The 12,610-nt window shown below is 38.8% G+C and overlaps 2 protein-coding genes across 2 annotated transcripts in view; both read left to right on the top strand.

Annotated features, from left to right (window-relative positions):
* The first annotated feature begins 5,320 nt into the window (after positions 1–5,320).
* On the top strand, positions 5,321–5,656 carry LOC102863131 (60S ribosomal protein L34-like). The gene has a single exon (XM_006878968.1). It carries the CDS (start codon positions 5,321–5,323, stop codon positions 5,654–5,656), a length of 336 nt encoding a protein of 111 aa, XP_006879030.1.
* Positions 5,657–7,537: 1,881 nt separating this feature from the next.
* The window catches only part of HAT1 (histone acetyltransferase 1), a 53,965-nt gene continuing 48,892 nt past the window's right edge, over positions 7,538–12,610 (top strand). Inside the window, exons 1-2 of the mRNA XM_006878837.1 lie at positions 7,538–7,611; positions 9,965–10,069. Of these exons, the coding sequence (XP_006878899.1) occupies positions 7,605–7,611; positions 9,965–10,069 (112 nt within the window). The 5' untranslated portion in view covers positions 7,538–7,604. The remainder of the gene's footprint in view (positions 7,612–9,964; positions 10,070–12,610) is intronic.

Below are 12,610 nucleotides of genomic sequence, written 5' to 3'. Positions count from 1 at the left end.
TGTTGTACATAGGGTCGCTATGAGTCGCAGGTGACTCAACGGCACATAACAACAACAACAACTCAGTACCACACTCTGTAAGCCAACAATGAATAAATGAACCTCTTGTTGCTGGTGTAGCTCTCCCTCTAGAGCACCATGGGGCTGGGCTACTTTTTATCTGGTTTCTGCTCTGAGATGGTGAGGGACTGTGCTATTCTCACTTCCTCTGATCCTCTCAGAGAGACATTCACAGTGCTATGCCCTCGTGTTCCATTTTCTCCTCTCAAGACAGTGAATGGTCAATAAAGCACAGGTGTTTTTCTGATTTTCTATTTTAAACCAAGATTCCTCTAACATCAGCAATGACATCCCTTTCTCCATAGACTTTTCTGAATCCAGCTTGAATTTCTGGAAGTTTTCTGTCAATATAGTGCTCTAGCCATTTAAAATTTATCTTTAATAAAAATTTCATTATATGTGATATTAATATTTTTATAATGTCTGTGTTCTATTTTGGTCTCTTTTCTTTGTAATGGGCACAGATATGAATCTTTCACAGCTGATTTGACCAGATGTCTTGGCATAGATGACGGAGCACCTGCGGCATTTTATCCATTTGTTAAAACATAATTGACATTCTATCAATTCCCAGAACCTTGTTTTTTTTCCACAAAATCTTCAGGGAAGCTAGGACTTCCTTCTTTAACAGTCAGTTCTTAATACTATCTCCTGTAATGGTCGAACATCAACCAATTCTTCTTGGTATAGTGTGACTATATATTCCATCTTCTTTTGATTCTTCATTATATCATTTAGTATTTTGCTCATAAAATCCTCAAATACTATAACTCGAGGCTTATATTTTTTCAATTAGAAAATGCTGGGGTATTTCCCACCTCCCATTGGTTTTCTAGTTCTGGGTCTTTGCACATCATTTTATTATCATAATTTTTCTTCTCAATCTACTCTTTGAAATCTTCCCTTTAGTTCTTTTTCCTCATCATTTCTTCCATTTACTTTAGCCTTTTTGCACCTAAGAGTGGTCATCTGATATCCATGGTGGTCTTTTCTTTCATATTGTCTTTTCTAAGGACATTTGCTTTCTTCATGTGCTGTATGTCAGAACTCATCTACCTTTCAATCATTTAATCTTCAGTGCATCAAATAATGTTCAAGATGACCTTTAAATTCAGATGAGATATACTCAAAGTTATACTTTGCCTCTTTTTTATTTGTTTTACTTTTCTTCAGTAGGAGCTTCTGGTAGTCTTTACCTAGGAGCAATTGATAGTTTGTTTCGCAGTTATTCCTTGGTCTTGATCAGAATGATAATATTGAGCTTCTCTATTGTTGTTAGGTGCTGTCAAGTCTAGTACAACTCATAGTAACACTATGAACAACAGACTTGAATCCTCTCTTATCCTGTGCAGTCATCATCTTCTTGGACACACTTAAGTATGTTGCTGCAGTCCCTGTGACAATCCATCTTGTGGCCTTTGCTCTGTTACACTGACTTTCCAGCTTTCTAAGCATGCTTCCCTTCTTCAAGGACTGGCCTCTCTAACTTCATGTCCAAAGTAGATGATAACAAGTTTCACCATCCCTGTCTCCAAGAAACACCCTTGTTTCACTTTCTCCAAGACAGACATGTTTGCGCTCTTGGAAGACCATGAGATATTCTCTATTTTTCTTAAACACCATGATGCAAAGGCATTGATTCTTCTCTCTCTTAGTGTCCAACTTTCAGATGCAAAGCAAGCAATTGAGAAGACCACGGCTTGCATCAGGCACACCATAGTCTCCAAACTGACATCATAGCTCTTTAGCATTCTGAAGATAACCTTGAGAGCAGATTTCCCCCAGTGCATCTCCGCTTTTGATTTTTTTAACTGCTGACATCAAGGGTGTTGATTGTGGGTCCCAGTAAGATAAAATAATTGACAATTTCAATCTTTTCTCCATCTAGCATGATGTTGCCTATTGGTCCAGTGGTGAGGATTTTTGTTTTCTTGATGTGAGATATAATCCATATTGAAGGGTATAGATATTTGATTGGTGGCATTGGTTTCCATTTTATATCTTAAGGGTATGACCCAAATCTTGGGTTTTATTAAGGTTTAAAGAAAAGGGATCTAAGCACCCTCCCTCAATAACATTTCTAATCTAGTACTGGACTGTAAAAGGAGAAGTTACAACATAGGGACAGCCAAGTCTGACTTTTACCTTCTTCATTTAGGGGAACTGTCCCCATCTATAATATCCATAGCACCAAACAAAAAGCTACATGGTCAGACATGCCACCCCACATGCTCCTGCACCTATTTCCTCCAATCATTGGGCTTAACATTTATTGTGGGGTTTATTAGGGAAATACGTTGGGGAATAGAAGAAGTGGGGAAAAAAATCACACAATTTAAGTCCAGATTTAGTACAGCATTCCCAAGCCAGATTAACAGCAATACAAAATTCCTGAATTAGTGAAAGTTGAGGTTTAGTTCAGTAGCACAAATGCACCTCTGGTTTCCTCAATTATCCAGCAAACTTTATATCAAAGAAATAATAAGGCAACTTTTCTTTCAATCATCCCCCAAGCAAAACCGTTAACTGTGACTCCATTTCCAGGGTTCTTCTGGTTACACCTACCACAGTCTCTTCACCCTCTCTTCACCACCATCTCTCCTAGTGTGAAAGTGTTCTCTTCTATTGGTCCTAATTGATGCCTTTTTTTTCTATAATTATATTTTATTAATTCTCATAAACATTTACAGAGATTTTGGGTTTCCATTCATTCATTGTTGCACTATTCTCTCTACCCTCCTCCCAGTTTGTTCTTGTCCAAATGCCACAGTGCTTGTCAAAGCCAGTTCTGATTAATCTTTGTCAGTGTGTCCTTTGCCATTCCCTATCACTCCTCCCTGAGAGAGAGAGACTTCACCCTGAGTCATAAGGAAAAGGGGATGGCGTATTCTCTTAGCTACTTCCTGCTGAAAAGGGATGCTGTGGGTTTCAGGGTGAAGATGTTCTCTCACTACTCTAAAGGGCCCCTTTGGCAGTAGGAAACACATAGACTATTATGGAGATTGATTTTGGAATTTAGATGCACTCTTATTGATTGTGCTTGGCCGTACATGTTCATATCCTTGAAGATGTATCATGGGGGTGTTGCAACCTAGAAGACACAAATTTGACTAACAAGTTATAAGTACATGAGTCAAAAATTATAGAAAAGTAAAAGAAAAGATTCTTTCATTGTTTTACAAACCCTCCCCCAGGTCCCCTCCACCATGTAGCCCTTGCTCTAGTCTCCTGTGATGACAGAAATACCTAGTTATATATCTCTTTTAAACAGTTTTCTCCCTCCTCTGTTTCAGTGCAGTATACATTATTGAACCCATCTTACTCAGTCTCTCCCCAATCCCAAGGACAGTCCCATTCTACAACAGTGGCATCATGTAATATTTGTCCTTTTGTGACTGGGATATTTCACTCAGCATAATGTTCTCCAGAGTCAACCATTTTGAATAATATTGCATGAGTTCCTTGTTTTTTAATGCAGCATAGTATTCCATTGTGCGAATATACCACAGCTTCTCTAGCCATTCGTTTGTTGATGGGCACTTAGGTTGATTGATGCCTTTGAATTGTTGTGCTAGAGAAGAGTATTGAACGTACCATGGACCACCAAGGAACAAACAAGTTTTTCCTAGAGAGGATGAAACCAAGTTTCTCCTCCAAGGCTAGGATTTTGAAGCTCTGTCTCACATACTTTGAGCATGTGGCTAGGAGGTTCTCGGAGGAGGATGTCATACTTGGAAGGGTGGAGGGCCAGTGCAGGAGAGGACGACCCCAGATAAAATGGATTGACACAGTAACTGGGATCAAGGGGGTAAATATGTTGTAGACAGGGAGACTGGCTTACAACAGGGCAGGCTTCAGAGATATTGTACATAGGGTTGCTATGAGTTGCAGATGACTCAACAGCACATAACAGCAACAGCTGTTGATGATTTACAAGACCACGTGTCTGCAGTTAAGATAGCTAGAGACCATGACTCCCAACTGGGGCTAACACAACGGCTAGAAAAACCAATTTTCAAGGATTTTGATACCAAATGGACTAAGCATTTTGAGAACTGAGCTCTTCCATAGGCTGTATACCAAGTGTGAATTTGGACAATTTATCCCTTTTGAACTTCAAGTTTTTAATAACTAAAATGAGAGTGTATTAATTCTAGTCTGTAATCCTCCAGGTCCATTTTAGGTCTGTTTGGGGACTCCCAGAACACCTTATTGTACTTATGCAACGATGATGAAGAGGCAGTCATTGGAGCAGAGCAAGGAAACACTTGTTGTTTGCCATTCAATCAGAACCGACCTATAGCCAACCATTCAGCAAGTTTTCAGAGGCAGCTAATCACAGGAGATTGCCCATCCTTCTCCCACAGAGCAGCTGATGAATTCAAACTGTGCGCTTTCAAGTCTGTAGCATAGTTTCTTACCATTAGGCCACCAGAGCTCCCTAAGGAAACACTGCATGGTTCAAAATCAATGCTTCAGGGGTGAGCCTGTCTCCATACTCCTTCAATCTATAAGCAGAACAGATCATTAAGGAGACTGGACTTTCTGAGGAGGAATGTGGCATCAAGATTGAAGGAAGACTCATTAGCAACTTGTGTTATGCATAAGACACAACCTCGCTTGCTGAAACTATGGAGAACCAGAAGCATCTGGTGCAGAAAGTCAAGGACTACAGTCTTCAATATGGATTGAAGCTCAATATCAAGAAAAATATTCTGACCACTGGTCAATTGGCAGCATGATAATAGATGAAGAAGCTGGGACTGTCAACAGTTTCAGCTTGCTTGGGTCCACAATTAACACTCTTGAACTAGCAGCTAGGAAAACAAAAGATGAATTGGCTTAGGAAAGTTTGTTGTCAGGGACTACTTTAGAGTGCTGAAGTGCAAAGATGTCACTCTAGAAACTATGGTGGCCCTGATCCAGACCATGGTCTTGGCAATGCATGCTTGTTAAAATATATGATTGTTAAAACAAGGCATTGTAGTAATATACAATATTGTGGGAATATTTGGTTTTGTTGGATACCATTGAATTGGTTACGATAGTAACCCAATATATAATAGAACAAATACTATATTGTTCTCTGTCATCCTCGTAATCATTGCTATATACTTAAAGCTACCTAAATAGTTATCAAAGGGCTTGAGTGTTTTAGAGACGATTAGGCAGGATAGGGCTGGGTTCAAGTTGACTATTCATAGAGTCATTAAGAGTTCTCTTCTTCCTGTTCCAGAGACGCTGTATAGGGGCATTCAAAATGGTCCAGCATCTGTCCTACAACACAGCCTCTAACAAAACTAGTCTGTCCCGAACCCCTGGTAACAGAATTGTTTACCTTTATACAAAGAAGGTTGGAAAGGCACCAAAATCTGCATGTGGTGTGTGCCCTGGCCGACTAAGAGGGGTCCGAGCTGTGAGAATTAAAGTTCTCATGAAGTTGTCAAAAACAAAAAAGTATGTCAGCAGAGCTTATGGTGGTTCCATGTGTGCTAAGTGTGTCCATGACAGGATCAAGCGTGTTTTCCTTATTGAGGAGCAGAAAATTGTTGTGAAAGTACTGAAGGCACAAGCACAAAGTCAGAAAGCTAAATAAAAAATGGTGCATGTTTAATAAATTCATACAATTTGCTCTAAAAAAAAAAAGAGTTCTACTCAACTTGATGGCATCTAACAACAATAACAAATAGTAAGCTCTGATGGCATAGTTTGTACGGAGTTGTGCTGCTAACCCAAAAAGTGCCTCTCTGGTGGTTCGAAGCCACCAGGGCTTGCATGGGAAAAATACAGGCAAGCTCTTCTTGTGGGATTTAATGAAGGATCAACTATAAGTCCGTTTGGACTTGAAAGTAATGAGGTTTTCTTTATTAAACAGTAGTCTATCCTTTGGCAAAAACAGTTTCAGCAACTACTAAATATTAATAAGCACTATGGTTATGAAAAAGCATACTGCAAACTCGAGTGGTTCAGTCAATAGGGAGCTGTGTGGCTAACCTGAAAGCCACTGTTAAGAATCCTGCTCCTCGTGTGTGATGTATGGCCTCTGAAAACTCACTGGAAGGTCAGCTATCAGTTGGCTCTGGCTGTTGTTATTACTTTGCTGTTACTCTCAAGCCCATTGCTGCACTCACTGAGTCAATCTACCTAGTTGAGGGTCTTCCTCTTCTTGAACGTCCCTTTCCCAGAATAATGTTCTCCAAGGGATAACCTCTCCTGGCAATATGCCCAAAGTATGTGAGACAAAGCTTGTTTCCAAAGAGCACTCTAGCTGTACCATGAAGGTAATAAATTTAGTTGATAGCTAAAATTAGGTAGCATCTTTTGATGTGATTCATTTCAGTAGAACTTGAGATTGGCAGAACCAAAACAGGCCACTTGAGGTAGTATAGGTAAAATGACTTTCCTGGACTAAATAGTTGAATGGAACCTTAAGAAGCAGCTTTAGTGGCTGAGTGGTAAGGAATTGCTCTGCCAAGTCAGCCATTAAATTCGAACCCACCAGCTGCAATGCGGGAGAAAGAAGGGCAATCTTCTCTGCTGTTTATTGCTTCTGAAAAGAGCGGTTTTCAGAAAAAGCAGCGTAAGCTATGAGTTGGTTCCAACTCCACAGCACATAACTGAGTGAAAGCAGAGTACCTCTTATTATTGTTAAATACCTAAGAGAAAAGAATGTTTAAAAGCATTTACAGTAAGTGTAGAAATAAACCAAAGACATTTTCTTTCTCAAGCGTAATTGTTGTTGTGTGCCGTCGTGTCAGAACCGGCCCATAGCGGACCTTCCAAATGTTTTCTGAAGCAGTTCGTCCCACGGGAGGAGATTGCCTAGTCTTTTCCTGCAGAGCAACAGGGAATTTGAACGACACGCCTTGCAGTAGACCACCAGAGCTCCCAGAAATATAATTGTTGTTGTGTACTGGAGAGTCAGAACCGACCCATAGCTGACCCTCTGGCAGGTTTTCAGAAGCAGTTAATTGCCTGGGAGGAGATTGCCCATCCTGGTTTGATTGCCACAGCAGGTGGCCTTGAACTCCGTGCCTTTGGGATTGCAGCGCATCTTCTTGCCACTAAGTATAAAAAATTTACCTAAGTATTAAGGTAACAAGTGTTTACTCTACTATCCTGCTCAAGGGGGAAGCTTTTTAGCCCGTTTTCCAAACGTCCCTAGGCGGAAAGGAATTACAATATGGCGGTAGATCAGTATTATTCAAGTCAACACCGAAGAAATTCTCCCCAGGCCAGTAAATTGTCTACACCAAAACTCCCAACTTTGGCCTCCTCCACCTCCTCCTCCTGCTCAGGCCTACAGAAAAAGGGAGGTCGGCAGGCCTTACGGTTGCTAGGCAACGGAGCGAGCTCTGCCGATAGTAGTAGCTCGGCCTCTGGAGACGCTCCCGACAACGCGCGCCTTGAATACTTTACTCTCATTGGTTATCATCGCGCCGAGGGTGGGCGGGGGAAATGCGTTGGCTAATGCGGTCACTTCCGGCCGGCGAGCGCGCGGGTTGATTCGTCCTTCCTCAGCCGCGGGTGCTCGCAGCTCGGAAATGGCGGGTAAGTTCCCGGGAAAAGTTTACCGAGGGGAGGCAGCGAGCAGAGCTGGGAGAGAACACCGAGAGGGTGGTGGGAGTGCCCGCTCGGAACTTTCAGGCTCTCGCTTTCGTTCCACGAGGCCTGCTTCGGTCGGCAAGCGCCCGAAGCTCAGCTCACTGTGGCGGCGTTCCGGGCGCCCCCACCCCCACCCAGCCCGTTCGGGGTTCTGAGCGTTCTGTGAGGAATTCCGGTCCCCAGGAAGGTTCGAGGAGCCAGAAGAAAGTGTCCTGATCTGGCCTTGAAAGATGCCACGTGCCCTCCAAACCCTTGGGGCCCGTTTCTTTTGCCCACGGTTTCAGCTGTTCCAGAACTGGTCTTGTTCCCGCCAGCTGATTTTAATGTTCTGGCCCTCCCTTCCCTGCAAGCTCCCCCTCCGCTTTCCTCTACTGTCCACTTCTGAGCGAGCGCGTTCCCAGGACTCTCCTTTGACTCTTGTTTCTCTTCGTAATAATTTACTTAATCACGTCAGGATTCTTGGTATCGTATTTAGATTTCCTTTGGGACAGAATTTGTTCCCGCATTCTAACTTTAACCAAACTTTAAAGTAATGCTTAATTCCTTTAGGCTCTCTTCTGCTTTCATCATTGGGTCGGTTCAGTTTGTTAATTTAATGTTATGACTTATAGGAAGGCTTTTTTGGTGAGAGTGTGTACTTCCCCTAAGTTTCTGTTTTACTTCCATTCATTTTTTTCCCAGTGCCTTTATTTTGGTCCCATTACACGTTAAACATTACATTTTTGTTATATACTGTGCTTGATAGAGAAACCACTGCTTGAACTTTAAAGGTGTTTAAGGAAGGGATGTTATACTAAGTAGAGACTATGACCTTGGGGTACACAAGTATGTAAAAGAGGCAAGACATACACACCCTGAAAGGTTACTTATTTTAAAAATTGCATCTAAATTAGGATTTCAGTTTCATCACTTAGTTGAGTACCCTTGAGTTAGTTACCAAAACTTTTTTTTTTTAACTGCAGATGGGACTGATATTGTACCTATATGTTTTGTAGACTTAAATTAAACAAGCTACTGTATTTATAAAACTTTTTTTAGGTCATTTGTTATCCTCTGTTTAATACGTGTGATCAAGTAATGTGCTAGTAAGGATTACTTATCTCATCTAGCCAATGAGTAATTGGTGAGGTATGGATTTAACCCAGAAATTCTTTCTTCAAACCATTCATCTACTTTAAATCTTTTCCATTTTGTTTGCGTTTGATCTACTTTTTGAAATTTATGGAATGTCACTGTACCTCTTTTTAAATTTTTTTTTTAATTATAAGTGTGTGTGTGTGTGTGTGTGTGTACCGTCAAATTGGATCTGACTGGCACAGGAGGAGACTGTCCCTCCTTTCCGGGCAGAGCATCTGGTGGATTTGAACTGTGCACCTCTGGGATTGCAGTGCAGCTTCTTGCCACTAGGCCACCAGAACTCCCCTTACTGTACCTTTTCTTAAATAGTACTTTTGAGTTTTAATTTTTGGCTCAGTTACTAGTTCATTTTGCTTGGAGATTGCAGTTGTTTACTTCAAAATATTTGTTGCTAATGATGTTTTCCAATATTGTTGTGTACTTCGAATCGGAACTGACCCATAGCTGGCTGGCCCTCCCCCTCCAGCAAGTTTTCAGAGGAGATTACCCCTCCTCTTGCAGTCCATCTGGTGGCCTTGAACTGTGTGCCTTCTGGATTGCAGCGCAGCTTGTGTTTAGAGAGACAGTCTCCTTGTAATTCATTCTAATAGCCCAAAATGTTTGGCTTATGTGCACATGATAAAATGAAAATTAATACAATAAAAATAATTTTCTTTGCTCTCCTTTCCACATTTTACCTGTCTTCTACAAGAGATAATCACTGTTAACCAGTTTTCTTTGTATTCTTGAGAAACTCTTTGCCTTATCTGTGGTTAGTTTTTTAGTAATCTAAAGCAGTATAGGTCAAAATTTTCCAGTAGCTGAAACAAAATGCTACCAAAATTACCTTTATTACCAAAATAAAGGACTATTTCTAAGTCCTAGCAGGTACTTTATAGTAATAATTAATGTTCAAAAATATCAGTAATTGTAATTCTCAGGCTTGCTTGTTTATGTAAAACAGTTCTATTTCATAACTCTATAGTTAATAAGTGATTCTCCCCCTTTTTTGTAACAAGATAATCATACATTGTACATTAGAAGTGTGTAGAGAATGTACTTTTTAAAATCTATTAACATGGTTTGAACTTTCCTTTTATTGCACTTCTAAAAAAGATTTCTTTTATTTGTAAGTTTAACTATTTAAACCACTTTCACAAACCTTTTAAAACCTTTCATCTAGGATTTGGTGCCATGGAGAAGTTTTTGGTTGAATATAAGAGTGCAGTGGAGAAGAAATTGGCAGAGTACAAATGTAATACCAACACAGCAATTGAACTAAAATTAGGTATGTATCTAAATGATGCTATGTGTGTACTGTGTATGTTTAACTTTGAAGTGGGAGTTGATCTAAGAGTAGTTTATGTGAGTGTATAGATCTGTACTTACTGAGCACATTCAAATTTTATTCCTTTTTGCTTTACGTCATAGAATACATATTTGAGAGGTAGTAAATGTCAAAGTTTATGGTAAGAGTAGTTTGTATAAGTGTATTGTTCTGTACTTAGCACTTAAAGATTTTATTCTTTTTTTAAAAAAATTTTTTTTAAAAAAATTTTATTATTTTCTCTGTGTGTGTACCGTCAAATTGGATCCGACTAGTACAGGAGGAGATGGCCCCTCCTTCTCTGGCAGAGCATCTAATGGATTCGAACCACATATCTCTGGGATTGCAGTGCAGCTTCTTGCCACTAGGCCACCAGAGCTCCCCCAAAGTTTTTATCCTTGCCTTATGTCATACATGTTTGAGAGGTAGTAGATACAAGTTTGAAAGTAGAGTTTCTCATAGAAAATGTAATGTGACAAAAAATGACAGGTATGGATGGTTTCTACCTCTTAAGAAATATTTAATTTTTATGCTTATAAGAAAATAAGCAGTAAATGTTGATGAGTATATGCAAAACTTGAACTTTGATAGGTTGTTAATATAATCAGTTACTTTAGAAAATAATTTGTCAATTTCTTTAAAAGTTAAACATTAATTTACCATATGACCAAACTATTCTACTTGTAGATATTTGCCTACTACTAATTAAAACATATCTACATAAAAAACTGAATATGAATGTTAATAGCAGTATTATTTATAATACCTGAAAAGAAGAAACACTCTAGATGTAAACCAGTGAGTGTGTAAACAAAATCCGAGTGATGGAATATTCTTTGACATAAAGGAATGAAGTGCTGATGGATACTACAATAAATATGAACTTCAAAAGTATGCTAAGTGAAAGAAACCAGGCACAAATAACCACATCCACTTCCTAAACAACATGCCTCAGAAAACTATGAACTTTGATAAATGTCAATAGTTACAGAAAGGCTTCAGGCCTTTTGTTCACAGGGTCGCTGTGAGTCATGCTCAGCAATCAATAACAACATCATATAATTCCATTCAGTAAAGGAAGTGCATAGAAACCAAAAATAGTAATTACCTATGGCTTGAAGTGGGAGTGGGACTGATTACAGATGTGTAGAAAGTTTCTTTTTTGAGCTAATGGATATTTTTTTTTCCTAAGTAGTAAAATGTTTATTAGAGTAAAAACTAGAGTTTTTAAAAACTCTTCATTGGTATAATGCCTCATGTTTACATTATAATTACAGTTCACATATTATTTTATTACATTTTATTATATAATATTGTTGTTATTGTGTACCATCGAGTTGGAACTGACCCCATACCTGACACTCCGGCAAGTTTTCAGAGGCAGTTAATTGCTCAGGAGGATATCGCCCAACTTTGTCCCACGAAACAGCTGGTGGGCTTGAATGGTGTGCTCTTGGGATTGCATTGTAGTTTCTTGCCACTGAGCCACCAGAGCTCCTTTATATTAATACATATTTTATTAGAAATATATATAAAATTTATAGTTCACATTGTACTATAGTGATATTTATGCTATTCAATTATTCAGTATATTCAAGTATTTGTAAAAGAATCTAAATTTTCAAATGATAATGGCATTTAAATATTGTTTTGATAAGAGCTTTCTTTTAAAAGCTTAATTATTAGGTACTTGCCATAAAGATGTGTTCTTTACATAAAAAAATTTTAAGAAGGGTAAAGGATATATTTTAAAGTAAATAGTAGTTATAGTTGGAAAACTAAATTCTTGCCCCCCCCAAAATATATTATTGCATTGTATGAATAAATTATAGCGTATAGATTATACTTCAACAATGTTTTTTAAAAAAAGAAACACAGGCTTATGAATCCTGGCTCCCTCCCTTGTCTGTGCCTCAAGTTTTCTCATCTGTAAAATTGAATTAATTGTACTTTCTTCTTGGTGGCTAAGATGAAAACAAGTGTTTAAACAAATTGACACATTATAACTGCTGTTGTTGAAAACAATACAAAAATACAAAGAAATTAGTAATCCCTGAAAGATGAAAACAAAGCTAAATTAAATTTTTTTTTCTTGTTTATACATTTTTTTGAGGTGGTGTCCTCTCAAGTCAGTACTCATTAATTGACCTTATAGCAGGTTTTGAGAGTCAGTAAATAGCACTGTAGGAGATTGCCCTTCTTCTGCAAAGCAGCTAGTGGATTCAAACTGTATACCTTTGTGTTAGTAGTGTAACTCCTTACAACTAAGCCACTAGAACTCTGTCCATACATAAGTTTTTCTAAAATAAAATCTCTTGTAAATGATATTTACAGTTCTGCTTAACATATATACTATGACTATGGCTCTCTTCATCAGTTAATAGATATTCAGGTTATTTCTAATTTTGTGTATCATAACTTTGCTAGTAGTGTTCTTACGTAATTATTTGTTTGTGGACTTAGGATAAATTCCAGGAAGTGAATTTGCTGGGTCATAGTATA

The sequence above is a fragment of the Elephantulus edwardii genome, unplaced genomic scaffold (assembly GCF_000299155.1).
Source record: "Elephantulus edwardii isolate Elephantulus edwardi_28Jun2011 unplaced genomic scaffold, EleEdw1.0 scaffold00001, whole genome shotgun sequence".
Taxonomy (NCBI): Eukaryota; Metazoa; Chordata; class Mammalia; order Macroscelidea; family Macroscelididae; genus Elephantulus; species Elephantulus edwardii.
This window is presented reverse-complemented; position numbering and strand designations above follow the sequence as displayed.